The 22,147-nt window shown below is 44.9% G+C and overlaps 1 protein-coding gene across 2 annotated transcripts in view; it reads right to left on the reverse strand.

Moving 5' to 3' along the window:
• LOC138580052 (methanethiol oxidase-like) overlaps positions 1–22,147 on the reverse strand; it is a 489,426-nt gene that overhangs the window by 134,903 nt on the left and 332,376 nt on the right. For both annotated transcript variants that reach the window (XM_069650290.1, XM_069650292.1), the window contains exon 8: positions 9,207–9,285. In XM_069650290.1, the coding sequence (XP_069506391.1) occupies positions 9,207–9,285 (79 nt within the window). The remainder of the gene's footprint in view (positions 1–9,206; positions 9,286–22,147) is intronic.

Consider the following 22,147-nt stretch of genomic DNA (forward strand, 5'->3'; position numbering starts at 1 on the left):
CTCTACACCAGGCAGCTGAAATTGTACATAGATTCCTGGCAGGGGTGTATACCAGGCGATCTGCAAAGTTACAAGAAATTCTACAGAAAGACTGTTACAGAACGTATTGCTTAAACAAGAACTTTGTGAGTTTTTTGAAGACACAAAGGTACTGTTACCTAAAGGGGAAGGGGACCACCCCCAGGATCCAAGGGTCTTTACCTTGGAGAACATTTTTGTTGGAGTCATTCTTATACTTTTGGTTTTGACACTTTTGCGAACATCAAGTTAAAGACATTTCCTTGCACCCCTTTGTTGTTCGTTTATAGTGCGAGGGTCAAGATAGGATGTTTTTCGACACAAGGACGGCTTTTCAGTTACATCCTGACACAGATAGATCCTTAGTTTTTGGTTTCTAGGTAGGGAAGTTCCTCTTTAGAATTGGGCCAGAGAGGGGCATTTTCCAGACCCATTTTTATTTAATAAATGTCTTTAACCAAATAAATGACAACTTTGTGTCCAGCTTTCATTTCTGACTCCTCACACATCACAAATTAAATTCAAGATTTGTAAAGTAGTCGACCCCCAATGGGAATGGGAGAGGTGGCGATATGAAAAGTGATTTTGTTTACAAAGACAGACATATTGGATTGAAATGTTACGTGCAGTCAAATCCTTGGGAAGGAAGGAAAACAATCTTTTCTTTTGTGTTCTAAAGTGGTCGACCCAGTGGATGCTATGCCAACAGGGCAGCATTGTTTCCACTTAGTGTGGCCATTTATCTATGGGACAATGGAAAAGCTGTTTGTGGAGGTGCACTCCTATTTTAATCAAATCCTTAATGTCTGGATGTTTTTGTAAACCACTTATTAGAATGTTTTAAGGTGCTCCCAGTTGGTAAAGGGCTACCTTTACAAAACTAATGATACAACTGAGAGGTTCTCTGTATGGAATCAATGAGGAACAAATTGGGGAACAGCAATATGCAGAAAAGTATCTACTTTTTTGCTAAACTATTGCTTTAGTTTCTACCAATTTTATAATTAAAGTGGGTTACCAAATAAAGAACAAATAAGTTTCTGTTGTACTTTTCTTTTTGAAATAGTTTTTATTAATTTATTCAAACCAACAACAATACAAACCAAACACGCAGTACATATATCAACAGTTCAATTGTTCATCGTTTAATTCCTGTCACTGCTCCCCATATCCCACCCACCATTACGAGCCTATTTATTCCAAGCACTCTGTGTCTGCCTCACGTGGTGGGGTCTCACTTTCCATGGATTCCGACAGATCTTGTGCTGTTCCAAACAATTCCACTATTAATGATTTCCATGCCATCAGGGATCCCACCTCCTCCTCTCCCCCTACATTGCTCGCCTCTTGCCATACCATGGTTTCTGCCTCCGGCCATTTCTGCAACTCCTTCCTCCACACCTTCACCCGTGGCCTGTGGCATGTCTTCCACCCCATGGCAATCCTCCTTTTTGCAAGCACATATGCTAGGTCCTTCAGTTTACTGACATGTTTAAGTTTCTGTGCTCTAGGGAACCCCCCTAGCAAGCAGGCCCAGGCCGTATCTATGACAATAGTGATCCCTTTTTCCGCCAGTCTCTGTGCTACTTCACCCCAGAAACGCTCAATCACTGGGCATGACCAAAACATGCGTACCATGTCAGCATTTTCCTCATCACATTTGGGGCATGCCTGTCGTCCGGCGTTATCGAACCTAGATATTTTTTGAGGTATCATATATGCCCTATGCGTAATATACAGTTGTATCTGTTTCAGTCTGGCGTTCCTAGAAACCTTCTTGTGGTATCCCAGGGCCTGTTCCCACATCCCATCCTCTATCGAGGCCCCCACTTCCGCCTCCCAGTCTAGTCTCAATTGCGTTAATTCTTTCCCGACCTTTGACATCATCATTTCGTACAGTCTAGAAATGTCATGTCCCCCTTCCGTTATGTCATATATTACATCCATAATAGCGTCTGGTTCTTCTTCCAACACTGTTTCAGGCCATGTTTTCCTAATTTTCTGTACCATTCTGTGATATGTAATATACTGGCCCGTATGTAATCCTGTCTCCTCCCCTAGTACTTCAAAATCCATAATAGTCCCCTCTCGCCAGATATCTCCCATCGTTACCACCCCTGCCGATTCCCAGTGGGTCCTTATTATCATTCTCAATTACTTATCTCTCCCTGCCAGTGTAGCTAACGGTATCTGCGGGGAGCATGGGAGTGGGTTCCCCATCATCCGGCACGCCTGGCACCACATTTTCCACCAAAGCCTCATCATCTCAGGGCGCTCTCCCATTTCTGCCTTGGGCAGCCAGATCATTTCTCTTAAGTAAAATGGTGCACAATCATGAACAAACGGCCTAGATTCGGGGGTCACTTCGTCTGAGAGCCATTTGGCAACGTATTGCAGCTGGCTCGCTACATAATAAACCTCATAATTAGGCAGTTTTATCCCCCCTTTTTCGTAAAAGTTCTGCAGCTTCCACAGCGCCACCCTGTTCCGGGTACCATGCCATAGGAAGTCCCTACACAAGCTGTTCAGTTTAGTGAAAAACTTCTTGGGTATCAGGTATGGAATGTTCCCAAAATAATGCAGGAGCCTGGGTAGGGCCACCATTTTCAGCATTGCCCCTCGTCCCATCATCGCTAGGGGCAGCTTCACCCAAAATTTCATACTCTTCTCGATTTTCACAATGGCCACCTCATTATTGTGTCTATGTTCTTCCTCATGTTCTTTACTCACCGCCCATGGTATTTGTAACACCGGCAGTCGCCCCCCAGGAGTTCTCTTGTAACTGCCTAGCGGGAACATACTAGATTTTTGAGATTTCACCGCTATCCCAGACAGCCCTGCATATCTCTCCATCACCTCCAGGATATATTGAAGATTTTCTTCCGGGTACTTCAAGTACAGTAACAAGTCATCCGCATATAAGGAGATCAAGTGTCGTTCCCCTCCCACCTCAATACCTATAGTGTCGTATTGCTGTCTCAGGTATATTGCTAGGAGCTCTAGGGCTAATATATAGAGCATTGGGGACCACGGGTATCCCTGTCTGGTGCCTCTGCTGAGTTGCCATCTTTCAGATGTCACTGCTCCTGTTCTAACCCTAGCTAGCGGTTCACGGTATAGCATTTTCACCCATCTTACATATCCTGTTCCCATTCTGTAACCCACCAGGGCTGCTAGCAGCCATGGCCACTTCACCGAATCAAAGGCCTTAACCGCGTCTAGTGACACGATCGCCATTTCACCTTCATGCTTAGTTCCCCATTCGACAATCCGGTGGAGTCGTCTGTGGTTATGTGTTATATTTCTGTTCGGGACATAGCCCGTCTGATCGGGGTGTATAAGTTTATCAATAACTCTCCGCAGTCTGTTTGCCAAGACCGCCGTCAATATCTTGCTGTCTTGGTTCAACATCGACAGCGGTCAATAAGAGCCACAGCTATGCCCCGGCTTGTTAGGTTTGGGAAGCAGTGTTATGATTGCTTCCCTTAGTGACTCCGGCAACTGTCCTACCTCAAACGCCTTGTTCAGCATTTCCAACATTGGGGGGGAGCACTTCTGCCCTATAAACTTTGTAAAACTTGCTAGGGAATCTGTCGACCCCCGGGGTCTTACTCGTAGGCAGCTGCTTCACCACCTCTTCTAACTCTTCTAAAGTGATCGGTGCATCCAGCTCTTCTCTATCCTCAACACTTATTCTAGGCAGTCCTAAGTCTTCTAATGTTTCCATTATCTCCTCATGACTACTTCCCTCCTCATCCCCATATAACAATTTATAATAATACGCAAACTCCTGATTAACTCCCTCCTGGGTGTCCGCTACAGTACCATGGTCTCTAGTTATCGTTCTGATCGTGGGTCTGGGAGTTTCACTCTTATATAACCATGCCAAAAGCCTTCCTGTTTTATCACCTCCCGCATGCTGTCTCTCTATATATTTTTTATAGTTAAGGTTGCACAGCCTGTCCCATTGTTCCGCACATTTCTGTTGCAGTTTGAGTATCAGCTCCGTCTCTCTGCCCCCTTTATTTAATTCCCTTTCTAGTTCCCTTTCTGGTTCTTGTAGTTCAGCCACAATCCCCCCTTGCAGGCCTTTTGATTTAGCTATGGCCACCCCTCTCATCACTAGCTTGAAGGCTTCCCATAATGTGCTTGCCGAGTCAACGCTACCCGTATTCTCCTCAAAGTAATTTATAATCTCCTCCCGTATATCCTCCCTGAACACCGGATCCTTAAGCGCCTCCGCCTGGAGGCGCCATGTCGGAATCCTTGCTCTCGGAGAGCTATATTGCCACCTGAGAACCAGGGGCGAGTGGTCCGAGAGGACCCTCACTTTATATTCTGCCTGAGTAATCTCCATTCATACTTCTGCCGTGGCAAAGACATAGTCCAGCCTTGTATGTAGCTCTGCGGGGCGGAGTAGTGTGAATATTGCCTTTCTTGGGGGTGTTTCATTCTCCATACGTCTGCCAGACCAAAGTCGTCTAGCAGTGTCTGCAGTGCTTTTGCCGCTGGAGTGGGTCTCTCAAACTTGCCATCCGACCTATCTACCCTGGGGTTTAGTACACAATTAAAATCCCCTCCCCAAATCACCGCACTACCCATGCACAAGCTAAGGTTGTTGCATAAAGTCTCGAAATACGCTGCCGTATTCTGATTGGGGGCATATGTATTTATAATACTGATCTCTTTATTCTCCAATAGTCCCCACAATATTTCCATCCTCCCATCCATTTCGGCCACCTCCTGCAACAGTTGAAACGGGACGTGCGGTGCCACCCAGATGAGTACCCCTCTATCGTAAGCAGAGTATGTTGAGCCTCCCACAACCCCTTTCCATTTCTTTGTAATCGTTTCCATTTTTTCCTGTGTCAAGTGAGTCTCCTGCAACAGTGCAATATCTAACTTTTGTCTGCGCAGGTACAACATCACCTTGTTCCTTTTCAGATAACTGTTAAGTCCCCTGACATTCCACGTAATTATCTTGAGATCCCCCATGGTCTATGAGAGTTCCCTTTCCCCTCCCACCAGTGCAGTCCAGATCCCACTTCCGTCTCAGTCTACCTAGGCTCTTCCCCAATTCAAACTTCCTAAAACTACAAACACTGCAAACTTCCCTTCCCTTCTCCACCCCGCTTCCCTTTCCTCAACTACAACAAACCACTGCACACAACCCCTTCCCTCCCCTTCCCCACCCTACCCCAAGAAATGCCCAGCTCCATCCCTGGATCTCAGGCTCCCCCGCGTTTGTACCTACCCTGGAACCCCAGGCCAAGACCCCAGCAGGGTGTCGCCACACTATTGGCGACCTAACTAATCTCTAGATGGGGGTGTACAGACTAGCTCTGCAAGGCTCCTTAATGAAGCAACAATCACAGTGCTCGTGTTTCATTTTCTATTCCAAACTGGTTTTACCGGCCAACGGGCCGCATCACTGACTATAGTCAAGTCCCATAGTCTCAAGCCGCACCCCCTTCAGGTGCCCCCCTTGCGCATTACTTATCTCCTCCATCTCCTCCTTTCGTCTGAATGTCCGGCTTCTGTGGGCAACCTTGCGTATCAAGCCATCCCATGGCATCCTCCGGAGTTTCAAAAAATAAGGTTCTGTTTTTGTGGAAGACTTTCATTTTCGCCGGGTAAAGCAACCTATACTTATGGCCCGCTTCTTTCAATCTCCTCTTGACCGCCCCAAAGTTCATTCGACTCCGTTGCACCATCAGGGTATAGTCTGGGTAGGCCGTTATGTTTGCCGCCCCCCTCTGAATTGTTCCACCTTTGCGTAAGTGCTCCAGTATCCTTTCTCGATCCCGGTAATTAAGGATCTTGGCAATCACTGGCCTAGGTGGGTTACCCGGCGGCGGTTTCCTCGTCAGAGCCCTATGCGCCCTTTGCACCGCAAACCCCTGAGACAGGGCCCCTCCAGGTATCTCCTGCAACAACATGGATTCAATAAACTCTGTGGGGTTGTGGCCCTCTGCTCCCTCCGGAAAGCCCACAATGCGGATGTTATTTCACCGGGCGCGTCCTTCCGCTTCCTCCATCCTATTCTCCAAATTGCCCACCCGCTGCACCAGGGCATGTAGTTCCGACTTGTGTGAAGCACAGTCTGCTGTGTTAGGGCTCACCTCTTTCTCGAGGTTCTCAGTGCGCTCCGCCAATGACCTGACATCCTGCCGGAGAAGGTTCACCTCTTCCTGCACCTCTCCAACCTTGCGGTCCAGCGCTGTTTTCATTTCAGTCACAGCCAGTTCAAGCTTGGCTTCCCAGGCCAACTTCAGGTCTGCAATTGCAGCTAGGACCTCTTGGTTCGTGCCCGTGACGGCCATGCTACCCGCAGGAAGCCTGTCCTTGCTCCTGGCACCTTTCGGGCCGGGCAGCGTCCTGGCGTATTCATCCAACGTAGGCTGCTTCCCCTTGAGTCTAGGAGGTTTATGGACATAGCGCTATAGTTATGGGTCGTGGGTCTGCCTCCCCACTTGTAGTCTGCAGTTCCAACGGGGGCAACCCGCTACAGTCTATTGCGTTCAGGGAGGCTGCCTCAGAGGTGTACCAACCCCAGCTCTTATTCGCCGCAATGGGTTGTGCTCTCCCACGTAATCATATGAGTCCTTTCTTCAATACCTTTATGCGTCCACGGGGATGCCCTAAGATTCGTGTCTGGATCACCTGCGGGTAACTGCTACAATTGAAGGCCCCAGTGTCGGTTGTAAGGCCACACACATGGGCCTTGCAGCCTCCATTCACATCCTGAGTACACCCTACACTGGGCTTGCTGGCCGGCTAGCGCGTGGCCTCTTGATCTTGGGCCTCTTTGCCTCTTGTCATTTCCTAGGGCTACGCGGCCATTGGAAACATTGTGTCCCCGATGGCCAGCCGGTCCGCTCCCTCCCTTCTTTCTTGCTGTTGGGCCAGTGCCAGGATGCTAGCGATGGTCATGCATCTGGCCTTATGATTTGCGCCATTAAATGTGTTGTAGTTGTGCCAGGGGGTATTATGATACGGTGCAGGTTGTTGTAGTCAATTCACGGATCCAATACTGGCTTTCTCAATACTGCTAATTCAAGTTATAGTATGCATGCATGCGTTTATCCCATTCAGTGCACATTCAATGTCATGCCCACATTTGCCTCTGCAACTCCCTCTAGCCGGATCCCTTCGCCTTATCACTCACTATGTAGAGCACTATGACTGCCCCGTTGTTCAGCTGCTCACTTGTGCTCAGCCCGCAGGCTGTGCACCATCCAGCCGGGCCGATGCCCGTCACGGTACCCTGTTCAATTCGAGCCTCAGCACGCAGGCTGGAGAGAGCCCGCCGGCAGGCGTCTCAGTCCCGGCGCCGCAGTACCGGCCCACAGCGGTCCGCTCAGGGTCGGGGCCCGTCTCTCCCCCTTGCCCACCAGATGCTTCGGAGCACTTATCCCGTTCGGGCCGCAGGGTCCGCTTCGTTCCGCACAACTCCTAGTGCCAGCAGCCCCTCCGTCTCGCACTCTCTGCAGAGGTTTTTCGCCAGTTTCAGGGCTACCCGGAGCACTTTTACACGCCGGTGGCACGCCTCAGGGTGCACGTTCCTTATGCTTCGCTTGCCCCAGTGTCAATCACCCAGTAAGCGCCTCCATCCATCTGCTCATCCCGTCTTCTTTGTCTCGGAAGGTCGCCATTTTTTATTTTCGGGTCTTCATCTCCTCCGGACTTCATGCACCTCTATCAGCCATTCCAAAAGTCATGCGGGCTCCAGACTAACAACGGGTGCTCACTATATATTCATAGGTTGATGCTTATATTTCCATGCTCGCCAGGCCAGTGCAACTGCACTTTTTCCACGGATGATTGCAGGATCACTAGGACCCCCACGACAAGCACGTCTGCTTACATGGCCTTGTAGCCACACCCCGTTTTCTGTTGTACTTCAATATATTTTGTTTCTGTATTAATGAAAACAAATCATTTTTGTACACATAAACAAATAAACAACTAATCAAATAATCAATTACTTTTTATGACAATGTATGTGGTAACATCATTGCTTCCAAACCATCAAATTCAATGCATTTGTTATAACATAAACATATTTCTTTCATGACACAGAAATCTTTCAATTTTTTTATCTGTAATCAAAAAAATGTCCCAATAACATGATAGGTAACTGTCACAACTCCTATGTGACTGAGAGCAGATGTTGTGTCCTATCCTTAACTACGCGTTTTGGGCGTATCTAGCCCTTCTTCAGGTTTGTGTATTGGGTTTGTAGCAATCACATTTTCTGTAAAAAGATATAATAAATATTCTATATTAGATTGGTAATTCCCTTTTAACCAACATTCTCTTTAATAATGTGCGCTAACTACTACTAACCTTCAGAATGTTGCAGCGTCCTAACCGGAAGGCCCTAGCTCAAATGACACGTGTTGAATACTGTAAGACACGTACAGACATAACTTTAGTGCCTTGCTGAATATAATGGTGACGAACAGAGGGAAAAATTGATCAAAATGGCGCTGGGTCCCCCTCTCCGCCATCAACATTGTAAAAATTAACTTGTGCTGGTAATAATAAGTAACGGGCCTTGAACACATGCTTTCAATTATTGTATCAGCCTTTGTGCTGATGACCAGAAATTAAGCTGATAGGCTGGTTTATGGAACTTGTAAAGAGGATCATATCAATGAACTATGAAAAGCACTACACCAGCTTCCTCTTAATGCCCATGGTAAATTCATTTTCATTCCTACTTTATGGAGCTGCCCCTAAATATTGGGAATATAAACTTCATAGGATTTCTCCCCATCCATCACCCACACCTCTTCCCACCATCTTTTCCCACTGTCCTGAATACTCTGAATATGGTTTAAGAAAAAGGGGCTTTTGTGATCATGATTCAATCATTTGGATTCAGTTGCTATTGTGGCTGGGGACAGAGCATAATGTTCCACTCAATCCCTCTCCATACTCCTTTGTAATTAAAGATGACCAGCACCTCAAGATGTTGCATTCCATGTGCAGTGCCATGCCAATGTCTTGGCACACTCATCAATTTTGGAAACATAGAAATGATTTAGGGAGATGGATGTAGGGAGAAGAGTTTCCATCTTCTCAGAATGCATTCCTCTGGTACCTCCTTAAATAAGGTTTTAAAGAAACATGTGTTTAAAGATCTGGGTGGACCAACTTTAAAAAGGAGACAAAGAACCCACTTGGCATTTCAGGCAGGGCCCAGTCTTCAACCTTCTTTGGGGGAATTGTGATCACCTTCTCTGTGGCCCAGTCGCCCTTCTGTTCAAGGAAGGAACAAAAAGAAAAAGCAAGTTAGCAAAAATCCCTTTTAAAAACACTGCATAAAAGCTAGTATGTTGATTTAGTAATTTTATAGGAACATGTTTAAATAGAAATGTACAGGGTGGTACAATGAAACAGTAGCAACTGATTTGAAGATAAAGGTGCTCTGTGAACCTAATTCAGATGGTTTGCTGTGAGGCAAAAAGCTACACCCCCCCATATAACTTCCCTCATCGGTTATCTTCCTTGTTCCCAAATTTAAATAATTATTCAATATTGTAAACTTACGTTTATGATCAATCTGCCAGTAAATTATGTACACCATTGGTTGGTTGTGCGTCACATTTTCAAAATGGGTTGTTTAATTGTGCTTGCACAACAAATAAAATTAGTAGCACATGTGTTCCAATTATGTTCAACCACATGCTGGTTTTGTCTTCCACCTTGTTCTCGATTGTCATGGATGCTCAATGACAAGAATGATAAGGCCCTTGAGGGTTGTAGTCTTTCCCCCGGATTGCACATCTACAAACAGTAAAATACCCGTTTGAGGGGAGGAGCCTGGGGGAAAGGCAGAGGAAGGTATGCTATACTGCATTCTCTCAGGCTGAAAAGGAAGGAACAGAACAAATATTTGTGGGTAAGCTAAGACTGTATCCCAACCTGTCCTTGTTTCTCTTGTCCTACCTTAGAGAGGCTGGCGATACCTGGTGAGTATCTTTTACACCTGGCAACATGTATATTTATTTATTTCTTGAACTGATAGGGGTGTCTGAGGTTGCACTATAAAGGGAAGTTGGTAGCTCTAAACACTGTTGTGTTTAGAGCTACCAACAGATAATTACGAATTGTGAGAATTTTTCGGATGTTATTTCCTGTAATCTACTTATGAGAACTACACCACAGTCCACCCAAGGTAATTGGTTTGATCTTTATCACCCTCTGGAATGGACTAGGGGAGTATATGGATAATTCCCGCCCCATTGTATAGACCAATAGCACTACTGGCTATGTAATTGTCTTTCTTAGTATTCTATAGTGTGGAAAACATCAAGTTTTTGTGCGTGACACTATCTCTGCAAACTGTCCAGAGAGCACTAAGGGCATCTCATTACAGAGCCCTTGTACAACAAGGGACTGAAATAAACAGCTCCTGAGGAATGTTCACCATTTTTGGAATCAAGAACAGAAGCATGTTGAGCAACGGCCTCTGCTATTTGCAAAGGCACAAAGGCACATGCAAGTCACTTTTTGCACGTTTTGTACATTTTTATTGCTTGAACTTTATTTGTCCTTTTCACACATTACTGAGTTTGTGAGTCTCTGTGATTATTTATTCATGTATGTTGTATGTATTACAGTCATTCATTGTTTTTTAATATTTATTGAATAAAGCATTTTCATTTTTGTATTTTTTCATCAGATGGTACTTAGCTATTTGTATGGTTTTCTGTACACATTTACACTTGAAGTCTCGTTCATACTATAGATGTCTTTTTCCTAACCCTAATGCTTATGTTCTGTGAAGACAATATGATTCCACGGAGGGTATAGGCCTGCACGTATAGTTTGATACTAGTGCTTCCCGGGTTTCCTCTTTTTTGGTTTTTGATGTATAGTAGACAACCATGTATACAGGGGCTGGCCTACGATGGGTATTGCCAAGACGCTTAGCCTTCTGCTGTGAAGGTTACCCATCCTTCAGTGTTGTGGATATGCAGTATTCAAGAGTCCACTGCAGGAGTATCAGTGGGTGGAGGTAACAGGGTGGGTAGTGCACAGGGGTGTAGTCAGTACACAGCATAAAATGGAGAAACCCCCACTGAGGAGTGGTCCAAATTGGTGCAAGCAAACTCAACCACTCCTACTCTTGGTGTTGTGCAGACAAAGACAACACAGGGATGGTTCTATAATCAGGTTTGGCCCTCTCAGTCTGCTTATCCATCTGGGGGGAATACGCCGAGAAGTGTCATGCATCTATGTCTACAATAAATGTAAAAGCATGCAAAAAGCAGAAAGTGAACTGCGAGGATCAGCCCAGTTAGAGGGTTCCGTAGAGGAGGTAATCCAAGTGCAAATCCAGATAACAAGAGCCAAAGTTGCAAAAATTGGGGAAAGCAAGAAACTGAGACAAACGCAGCTCACTAAATGTTACTTGCAGTTGAGCGCGCATTTCCCAGAATGCAAACGTTGTACTTCCATGTTAACAGCGCAGAGACCTTGCAGGAGCCAGATTGGCCGTTCGTCAGGTCACGGGATGATGTCAGAATTGTTCAGGCTGCTGTGGCTTGTGGTTTTTTCCCTTCTTCAGTCGTCCCCAGATGCCATGGCAGCTGCCAATGTTGCCATCCCCAGCACCTGAGGTGGTGCCGCGAACACTGGACTGTGCCATCCACTCATATTACATGTTACCCTTGTGCTTCTTTATGTTTTAGAAACAGCCCATTTTTAAAATTGTTTCCTCTGTCTTCCAAGAAGTTTGGTTATTACATCCCCTAACAGGTAAATACACGCTTCAAAGTGTTTAAATTCGATTTCAGTGTACAACCAGAATACATATGGTAGGTGATCATATTCTGTTTGCAATTACCTCATTCATTTAAAAAGGAATACATTTTATGTTGTAATCCAGGATACAAATTGTGATCCATTTGTGCAATTAATATTCACTGACTAATGCATACAATAGATGGCAGACATTTAAATATCTCATTCCTGAAGAAGGCTTGCCGCAAAACACTCTAAGCCATTTAAAGCTGAATCTCCTTTCTTCTCAACTTCATCTTTTAATACATGTTGCCAACAGATAACAATAGGGTGACAAACACATTTTTACACATAAAACATCTAGGTTTAAATTGTGGAAAATATTTTTTCTCAAATAAGCGTCTTGGGTGTGTACAGTATAATGGAGCTGGGAAATTCCCTCCAACATGAGGGTGTCTATGGAGGGCAAGTCATGGGAGTGGGGTTTGTCTTGAGGTCAGTGGAGAAAGGGGACTCTGTATCTCTGGAAAATGTACTGCAGGCTTTGAAGGTGGTCTTTATCTACTAGAGCAGAAACAGGGACGGCTTCACCCTCACCATGAAGGACTGCAGAAGGCCAAATTAAGCAGGTTTTGAGACTGGGGTGTAGAAGAGGCAGAAATCTTGCTCTAAATGACCCTCTTTCCATACCAGCCTGAATGTAATGCATCTGGTGCTGCCTGTCATGCGGGCAGGGACGGGGAGAAGCTGACTTCTGCTTTTGTTGGCAAAGGAGTGAAAGGATTGTCCCCTGGTAAAGGTCTCAGGGGCCTATTGTCTCGCTACACCTAGTAACTTTGGTTTGGTCTTGGAAGTCTTAAACATCACCAAAGACTTATTGGTTCCTTCAAAGAGCATTTTCAAATGTTTAGCTTGGACCTCAGGTGTGAACCCTGAAGTATGCATCAAGGAATGCCTTCTGTTTGAGGCTCTCGGCAAATGGATTGTGCTATACACTATCCACTGTATCTGTGCTGACCTACACAATTTGCTTGGCAGCATCTTTGCCATCAGTAACAAAGTCAGTGAAAGCACCTGCACCTCAGGGGGCAGGTTGGAAGCATCCGCTGTAACCGCGTCCTACGGGTTGCTGGTATATTATGAAAACGTACAGGAGACATTCACCATGTGCAATGCAAAACTGCTAGAAGCAAATATCTTCCTCCCTGAGCATTACACTTTTTTATATCTCTGTCAGCGGGTAAGGTGGAACATGCCACCAACATGGCCCATGGGGTGGACGTTTTGACAGCCAAACTCTCAGGAACAGGATGGACTAATGAAGGCACAGACTGCAGGGTTGTGTTTTCTGGCTAAGTCTTTGTTAATGGCTGCAGATGAAGGCTTCTCGACCACCAAAATAACAGGATCAGAAATGGTTGAGTTTAAAGTGAGGCGGGTTACCTTAGTAGACACTCTCCAAAATATCTGTAAGTTCATGTTTTCTCTTGGCCATTGAATGATCAGGGATACACAGGAATTCCATGGCCTTGGAAATTGCACACTGAGATGTTCAACCATATGGAGCAGCTTGCATAAAAGCTTGGTAGAGATATCAAGGCCATTTTGATGGTTAGAGGCAAACACAGGGTCAGACCCTCCTCTTGCTCAAGGTATTTATTAGGGAAGTCTTCAAGCTCACCCTTGTCAATGGACTGCAAGCCAAAGTGGAACAGGCCCCACGTCCCAGCAAAAATTTGACCAAACCTGGTCAGGCACTCAGCTCTAAAAGCCAGGATAGAATACTGGCTGTCAGGATCTTCCCGAGAGAATACAGCAAAGGCCAGTGCCAATGCTACTATTCTGGATGGCGGAGCGGCATGGCAGAAGGGGAAGTGACCTCTGGCTCTGAGCCCTGGATCGAGCACAGTGGCATCCAGTGGAGGACCGATTGGTACCTCTACTGGCCTTGAAAGGCACAGCAGGCCCTTGCAACTACCAGTGTCAAAACTCATCCTACTGTTCTGCTGTAGAGGCGCTAGTGGGGAAGTGGACCTGGCTGTCTGCTGTTACAGGTAATCTGAACGATCCAACAGAGCAGGGGACTTAAAACAAGTTGAGCCTACAGGGGGCTTTTTAAATCAGTAGCACGTCTTACAAGGATGGTGATGCAGAATAACTCCTACACCAAATAATAAGACTGACTCAGGAAATTGGCAAAAAGTTTCCTCAGACTGTTTTATTTTCAATTGGGGAGGGAGTTACATCAACAGACGTTCGATCGTGCGTTCAATCATTTTGCATAATAAACACACTTAAGTATTAAAAATGTATCATATGTGACGTCATACTACGTGACAAACTAAGAAAAACCTGCAGGGAGTTTGGATTGGCTTAAGGGGAACATCTAAGTATATTTTCCTTAAGGAATCGGGTTGTGATTGAGTCTCTACAGTCAGGTGGACAACGTATGCCCACCCCTAGTGCAAGTCATCTTCATCAGTTGCTAAATACACGGCACACAATTGGCTATCAAACTATAAGGCCCTTCGCTATATGGCCTTCTATAATTGGTTGGCACGCTTGTACCCTTCTGGAACATTCGGCTCACTAGCAGCACGTAAGCTTGGACCCCAGGAGCCAGCGGGTAGACTTGATCATGTCTCCCCACCCAATTAGCCCAACATCTCGCATCGCTCATGCCTTCTGCCATTCAGATTGTCTTTGAACTTCTCCTTGTAAAGTATCAGTGCTCTTGAGAATAAAAGGGAGTATAAGCACACTCTTATCGTAGTTCAGGTTTGTACGCCAAATTTCTATTTCCATCCTTGACTCACATGACAGGAGACCGTATTTTGGCCTGTTTTGCAGCATTTCATTGTCTTGAATTAATAAACTTGACACTCATTGTGTTCTTTTTTGCACCTTAACAAGGGCTGATTCAGCTTCTCACATTCACGTTTCTTCAAGGATATATAACTGGTTTTTGGCCGCTTCATCCTTTGACACCAGGCTAGATAGCTATTCCAGGCCTCTCCTCGATCTTCAACTGTTGTCTTGCTGCAAGACAGCCATCCGATCCTTCTCTCTTCAGGAGTCTAAGCTTACTAAATATGTGACAGCAATGTCCAGAATTCTATATAATGGCGGCATCGCCTGCAGTCTATTCATTACGTATAGCTAGCCTTCAAGATCACTTAGTGTACTTGCGGTGCTGCATCTGTACAGTTATAAAACGGCTTGTATTTTCTGCAGTGCTCTTCACACGGGCAATCTTCATTCCGCATATGAACGTTTACTCGATTCTTTACTTCGTCATCACATTCTATACGGTCTATGCATCTTCTTCTTTGACCATTCTTCTCAGTGCATCACGCTCATTTCTTGTGATGTCACCAGCCTCTTTTCCTCTCATCTTCATATTCCTTCGGGGAGCTCCTCCAAGAGATTGTCTTCTCTGCGAGGATACATTACATAGGGTTTTCTCAATGGATACCTTTTCTCGAAGACTCGCTTGTCGCAATTTCCAGCTTCCAACATATAGGCAAGATGGGGGCGGGACTTCCTGCAGAGGCATTCAGCTGCTCCTCTACACTACACCTGTGGTTGATACTCGTGAAGATCGAAGCAGTCTTGCTGAATAGCCTATGCTCATAAGGATTAGCATCAAAGGCTTCTATCGATTTCGCTGAAAAATAATTCTCCCTCCTTGTTCGGTTGAGGAATTCAAGTGATCTTCTCCTCTTCAAATGGGCATCTGCTTTTGGAAACTCTCCAATGTTCATGTCACTTTAAGGAATCACTAACGCTGGAACATGAATAAGCACTATAGAACACATCCCTCCCCCGTCTTTGGGCAGCTTCATGTAGGCTCTGGACCCACAAGTCCAATAGTGGTTCATCAAAACTACTGTTCCATCTTTCATGCCTGGTAGATCAAAACCTTGGCCACGCTGGTGATTTTCTCCAACTTTCCTTGTGCCATTATTTCTGAAACACAAGGATGCACTTGCTAGAGGTATTACCTGCAATGGTCCTCCTTTATCGTCGACCCATGTCAACAATTTCACAATCTTTGACCAATGATTCTTGCATTCGTTCTCTGCAGTATCTATAACTGGTTCTTAATACCCAGTTAATGCTGCTGCTTCATACACAAACAGGCCATTAGCCCATCCTTCTGGAGTAAGCAATTCTCCTTTGATTTGCAACTGACCTCTTTCCCAGCATCTCCCTATTGCTTCTTTATTCTTGCCTTGACAATCTAGCATCTTGTTTTCTTCCATCTGGGATCCTGCTTCACTCATTCCAGGCTGTTCATATCTGATCACTAGATTCTTTGTTTCTGGCTTCCCTCTTCTTCAAATCTTGCACGTAGTTATCTTCTCTTTGTGATGTGTTTCCAGTTACCCATATCAGGGATGCTGTCCTGCCTTGGAACTGTCCTCTTGGCTGGCAGAGTGCGAGATGCATTAGGCAAACAGCTCTTTGCACTGGTACTTCCGTAGCTATGAATATCTTAGAGGTTCCCATGGCATAAGGTATGAGTGCACAGACATAGCAGCTCCCCTTAGATGTTCTCTCTCCCACCTTTTTCATGTGCTGATACCACATGTTAATTCCCAAATCTGCTGTACTATCTAAATATGCTTTTACCCCATTATTGCCTTCCTCTGTATTTCTCTTGCGTCTCTTTAAAATGTTTGCAGCCCATGGAAACAACTCTAAAGCAGCTCTATGCCTGGGAGAAAACCCACAAGACATTGGCTCACTGGTAATGGGCAAATCTGCAAGAGTTGCTGGAGTGGGGAGAATCAAAGGGACTTCTACCTTTTTTGGATCAAAAGTATAAAAAGGGTGAATCATGAGAAACAGAAAGACACAAAGCATAACTGTGCATATGTATATCGCAAACCAACATAATAATCCCCACCATTTATGCCATTCTTGAACTTCTTGAGCTTGCTCTTTCTCTGAAATTGTGTTATCTTGAACATTTCTCATTTTTGTTTCAATTTAAGGAAGGAAAACACCTTAGTCAGGTAACTGTAATAGGTTTGGTAGCTGCAGTAGTTCCTTTGCTATTGTGGTGAGCAGCCTTATGATTACAGGGCCATTCTTAGGATCTTGTAAAAAAGAATAAACACAAAAATAGCAAGCACAATACGATGCACATTACTTTCTGGAAGAACCATAAAATCTGCCAAACAAATATCCAGTAAGAAACTAATCGGGTACTGTTGACGTTTCCAATTCTTTACGAAGTGTTGTCGTTTAGGCATAATCATGAAATATCAGCATTTTTCTAAAGTTCATTCTAAAGATTCCTCTGGCTCAAGCAAAAGAGTTGCACGCCTGCTATAACATCTATAAGGAGTGTCCAAGCCACAGTCCAAATGCAAATCTGCATTTATTAATCAGTTTGTAGCCTTATCGTCCTTCTTTGTCATCGATCAAGTCTGCACATGCTGAAATTCTTCTTCTTATCTTGCTTCTGGATCGATGGCTGGGGGTGCTGCGGCATCGCCGCTGTAGAGCTTGACGTTGTTCAGGTGAGAGATACACTAGTGGTCATACATATCAAATAATCACGCAATTCATTTCCTTACATTTTTGCTGTACTCTGGGCATCACTTCTACTCCTCGATGTAGGAGGTAAAGGAGTTCTTATGCGCCTTCCAGTCACTAGTTGTGGGTGTGAGGTGATGGACAGAACAAGGCTGATACCTTAGGGCATATAAAGATTAGGGCAGGTTATATAGCCATCCCTTTTTCAGTGCCAACTTGAGCTTGGCAAGCCTTTCCTTAAGGAGGCCGTTGAGTCACTCATATAGTCCGTTCACTTGCAGGTGATAAGCAGAGGAGAACTTGGCCTTAATACTCAACAAGAATCCTATCTGTTTGAATACTTAATTAACAAAATGTGGCCCATTATCGGATCTCAGCACTTCACACACTCCCCATCTTGGAAAAACTTCTCGTACTAAAAACTTTGCTGTGCAAGTGGCATTGGGGTATGTACATGGACTTGCTTCGATCCACCTAGAAAAGAGACACACCCCCACTATCAGATACCTGTATCCACTACATACAGCATATCAACATAGTCGATTTGTAAATGCTGAAAAGGACCATTCAGTCGAGGAATTACTCTAATCATTCACAGTGTATGCCCAGCAGTAAACATTTGACATACAATGCAGTTTACTACATAAAATGCAACGTGTTGTAATAGGTTTCGAACAAACCAGTCTTCTGCAATTGTTGCAGTAAGATTTTCCCTACTAATATGCGCAGGGTAGTGCAGCTGTTCAAGCGCTACCCTTAACAAGGCTACTGGCATCACCGGCTTTCTAGTGCTGTCCTGTCACCATAATGCTTCAGTGGGGGATAAAGAACATCCCCTTTGCTTCCACAATTCCTGATCTTCCTATGCTGCACTGCCTTGAATCTCCATTAATTGCATTCTTAGTAAATTATTAAATCCTTCTTTTACTACCATAACTGTGACTACTTTCTCCTTAATGTCTGGAGTATAAAAACTTGAAATATCTGGTGAATATGCAACCCATTTGGCTTCTGCATCTGCGGCTTTGTTCCCACAAGAAATAAAGTCAGTTTGCTTAGTATGCACTGGACATTTAACTATCGCCATGGCTACTGGGGGATGTAGTGCCTTAATAAGCCTGTCCAATAAAGATGTGTGCTGCACTGGAGTGCCGTCTGCTCAGAGGTAGCCCCTCCTTTTCCAACGTGCTAGTCCTGCGTGTACAGTTGATGTCACATAGGCGGAGTCACTATACACTGTCATTTTCTGCCCTGCATGATTTCCGAGCGCTACAATGAGCGCTACCAATTCTGCCGCTTGCGCTGAAAAGTGAGATGGTAGTCATGCACTTGCAAACAACTGAAACTCGCCATTTGCTCTGTGCCTCACTACAGCTGCGCCAGAATGCCTTTCTCCACGGGTTTGATACATTTTTGAAGAACCATCAATAAAGTGAATTTCCCCTCCTGACAACGAATTTTCATTTACGTGCGGTATATCATCATAGAACTATAATTTGCGCAGTCATGCACATGCTTGTCTTCTGCCACTGGCTCAGCTACAAAGGTGGCAGCGTTCACTACTTTACTATTTTACATCTGACAATTTTAATCACTGGGTTTTAGATTATCACTTCATAAGCAGAAGCTCTCTGGGATGTCAATGTTCCTTTGGGTTTCTCTAATATGGCAAACAAAGCATGTTCCACAAAAAACGTCATAGAGCAGCCCATTACAATGCTTGTAGATTTCTCAATTGCGAATGCGGCTGCTGCAAATGATTGTTCGCAAGGAAAGTGTTCCTTCATAACTGGGTCTAGAATCCAACTATAATCCGCTAGAGGCTTATACCCTAATGTGGTCCTCTGTGTAAGCACGGCTGTCATAACTGTCCCATTTGTGTGCAGAAATAAGAAATACTCCTCATCATAATTGTGAATCCCTAAAACAGGAGCTGTACAAATTGCTTTCTTCAGCTCTTCAAAACCTCCCTCCATTTCCTCAGTCCATTCTAATTTCTCCTTGTTTGCCTGTGCTTTCTTGTTTTCTTTAAAACCTGCAAAAGGGGTCTTGTGGACGTACTGTAGTCAAACATCCAGGCTCTTGCACAATAACATAGTCCCAAAAACATTTGCATCTGCTTCTCTGTGTGTGGTTTTGCTGTCTTCTGGATCGCCTCAGCTCTTTCGGGTGTTGCTCTCTTTCCCTCATGTGAAATTAAATGGCCTGTGTATAACACCCCTTCTTGACAATACTGTCGCTTCTCTTTGTTTACTTTGTATCCCTTGTCTGCTAGGATAGTCATCAACTGAATCGAGTCCTGCTTGCACTCATCTTCTGTGGTGCTACAAATTAAAATGTGATCTACGTACTGTATCACAGCACTCTTCAAATCAATATTGCCTAGGTCCATCTGTAGGACTCTATTGAAGATCGATGGGGACTCACAGTACCCTTGGGGCAACCTAGTGTGCTTCAGATGATTCTGGTGAAACGTAAATGAAATCAAGCATTGTGAGTCTTTGTGCAACAGGATTGAGAAAAACGCATTTTTAAAATCGATCACCGTGAAATATTGAACTTCTACTGGGATACTGCATAGTATCATTGCCGGGTTAGGAACTAAAGGAAACTCTGTTTCTACAACCCGTTTAATTGGTCTCATGTCCTGTATGAATCTCCATGACCCTTCCTATGATTTCTTCACAGGGTACACTGCAGTGTTGCATGATGATTCTGACGGCGCCAGGCTACCTTGTTCCATCAGTGCTGAGATAGTCTTAAAAATACCCTCATCCTCCCCTTGAGACATTGGGTACTGTCATGATCGAGGTAAAATTGCTCCTGGTTTCAGCTTTATTTTAACTTCCCCTGCCCCCTTCAATAGGCCTACATCATAAGGACCTGTAGTCCATGAGACGCTTGGCACTTTCTCCAAGTCTTTGTCAAAAAATGCTGGGCGCTACTGCATTATCGCCATGCGCTGTGGGATCTCCCTTTTCTCTATTCTAATCCAACATGTGATGCCCATAAAGAACACTACTTCATCATCTGCTGTGTCATCTCTAAACATGTAATCGTCAGTAACGTCAGTCAATCTATTCCCTTCCTCAATAGCTATCACTGTCCTCCATGGTCTACCCTCATCATCTGTTTCTTCGAGCATCGCCATTTCCCCTCGTACTATGGCTGCATCTAATTCTATTGGGATGGTCTGTCCCCCCTCTTCGTCCATAGGTATCTGTGGTCTGAACAAGAATTCGCCACGTATTCTCATCATCTTCCCCACAAAGCCAGGTAGCCATGTTAACAGAATGCTCACTCCAGAAAGGAAAATCCTCTGGCCCTATTCGAAGGCCTTGCAGAGCCATTTGCCCTGTAAATGCCGATATAAATTTGCCTACATTCATATAGTGTATTACAGGAGTGGAACACACTATCCCTTTGCTAGATAAAGAAATCGTCGTGCTGAGTTTTGTCATCAAATCTTTTCCCAAAATGTTAACTGGCGTCTGCCGTGAATACAATAATGGAACATACATGTCACACTCTCCTATAGAGACTGGTACGTTATCGATAAAAGGAACTCGACTCGTAGCTCCAGAGAACCCTAGAGCATTCATGGCATTTTCCGACATTGGATATTTTCCCTCTCGTATACAAGAACAAGTATCCCAGTGTCTACTAAAAATTAAAAGGATTTGCCTCCTATAGTCACATCGACCCTTGGCTCCTCTTGGGGGTCTGGTGTCACTGATGGTACTAAACACATCAAGTCGCCCTGTGAGCTGTCCTATTGTGAATACATGTATACCCCTGTATCCGTGAAAGGATCTCCTCCCACCATAGTGACAACCCCTATTCTAGGTGTCAATAACTGTCCCGTGTTTGCATTCTGCTGTATCTGCATAGAGCCGTGTTGCAACTGCCCTTGCAGTGGATTAGTTTGTGTTTGCTGTAATTGCTGTGGCTGCTGTGCCTGTTGCATTTGCGGTGTCTGTGCCCAATACACTGTCTTGGGCAAATCCTTCCCTAGCTTGTGAGCTATATGCTGGAGGATAAGCTGTCCCCATTCTTGAGAATTGACCATTCTGTACATACCCTTGGCTCCCACATACGCGCGCAATTTGCCCTGTCATCCCACAAGTCCAATATACAGAAGGAGCCCTTCTAACTATTCCCCCTTGGTTGAACCCTCCTTGCGCATTCTGATTCTCAGTCTGTGCATTCTGAAACCCACCTCGATTGTTTTGGAATCCATCCCTTCCTCTATATCCCATGCCTCTACCTCATGGTACAAACCCATTCCCTCCTTGGTCCACCAGCGCTGATTATTCACCTGTGATGTACCCGCTGCTTGCTGTACTCCGAGTCCTTCTCCACTTGTCAATACTGCCACTTCTATGGCAGACTTTGACAACTTCTTCTGAGCTAACTGGGCTTCCTCAAGTTTCCTAACCTCGTCCCTCTTCTTGTTTTTCTCCTGCAACAGCTGACAGTTGTGCACTATTGTCAATTGTATTTCTGCCCTTGGCTTTGCTTCCATTCCCACTAGATTTTTAATTTGCCTCTGCACGTGCTCGGGCAACCCTGACATAAAATGTGGTAAAATAGAGCCCCTGTTTTTTCCCACTTTCATTTTACGTGTCAAGATTGCACCCATGTCTGACGTGTCAGGATACTGTACCCTGAGAGCCCTCCAGACATCTGCTCTGCAATTATTAAACAGCGCTCCATTGTGCACTGTGTTCTGTGCTGTCACACTCGAATAGCCTGCTCTCTTCTATATGTCATCAGCTCTTTTCCCAAGGATGGCTGCCAAGAGACCCTTGATGTCTCCATTGGC

Source organism: Ambystoma mexicanum, chromosome 1p (assembly GCF_040938575.1).
Source record: "Ambystoma mexicanum isolate Mex_15411 chromosome 1p, UKY_AmexF1_1, whole genome shotgun sequence".
In the NCBI taxonomy this organism is placed as follows: domain Eukaryota; kingdom Metazoa; phylum Chordata; class Amphibia; order Caudata; family Ambystomatidae; genus Ambystoma; species Ambystoma mexicanum.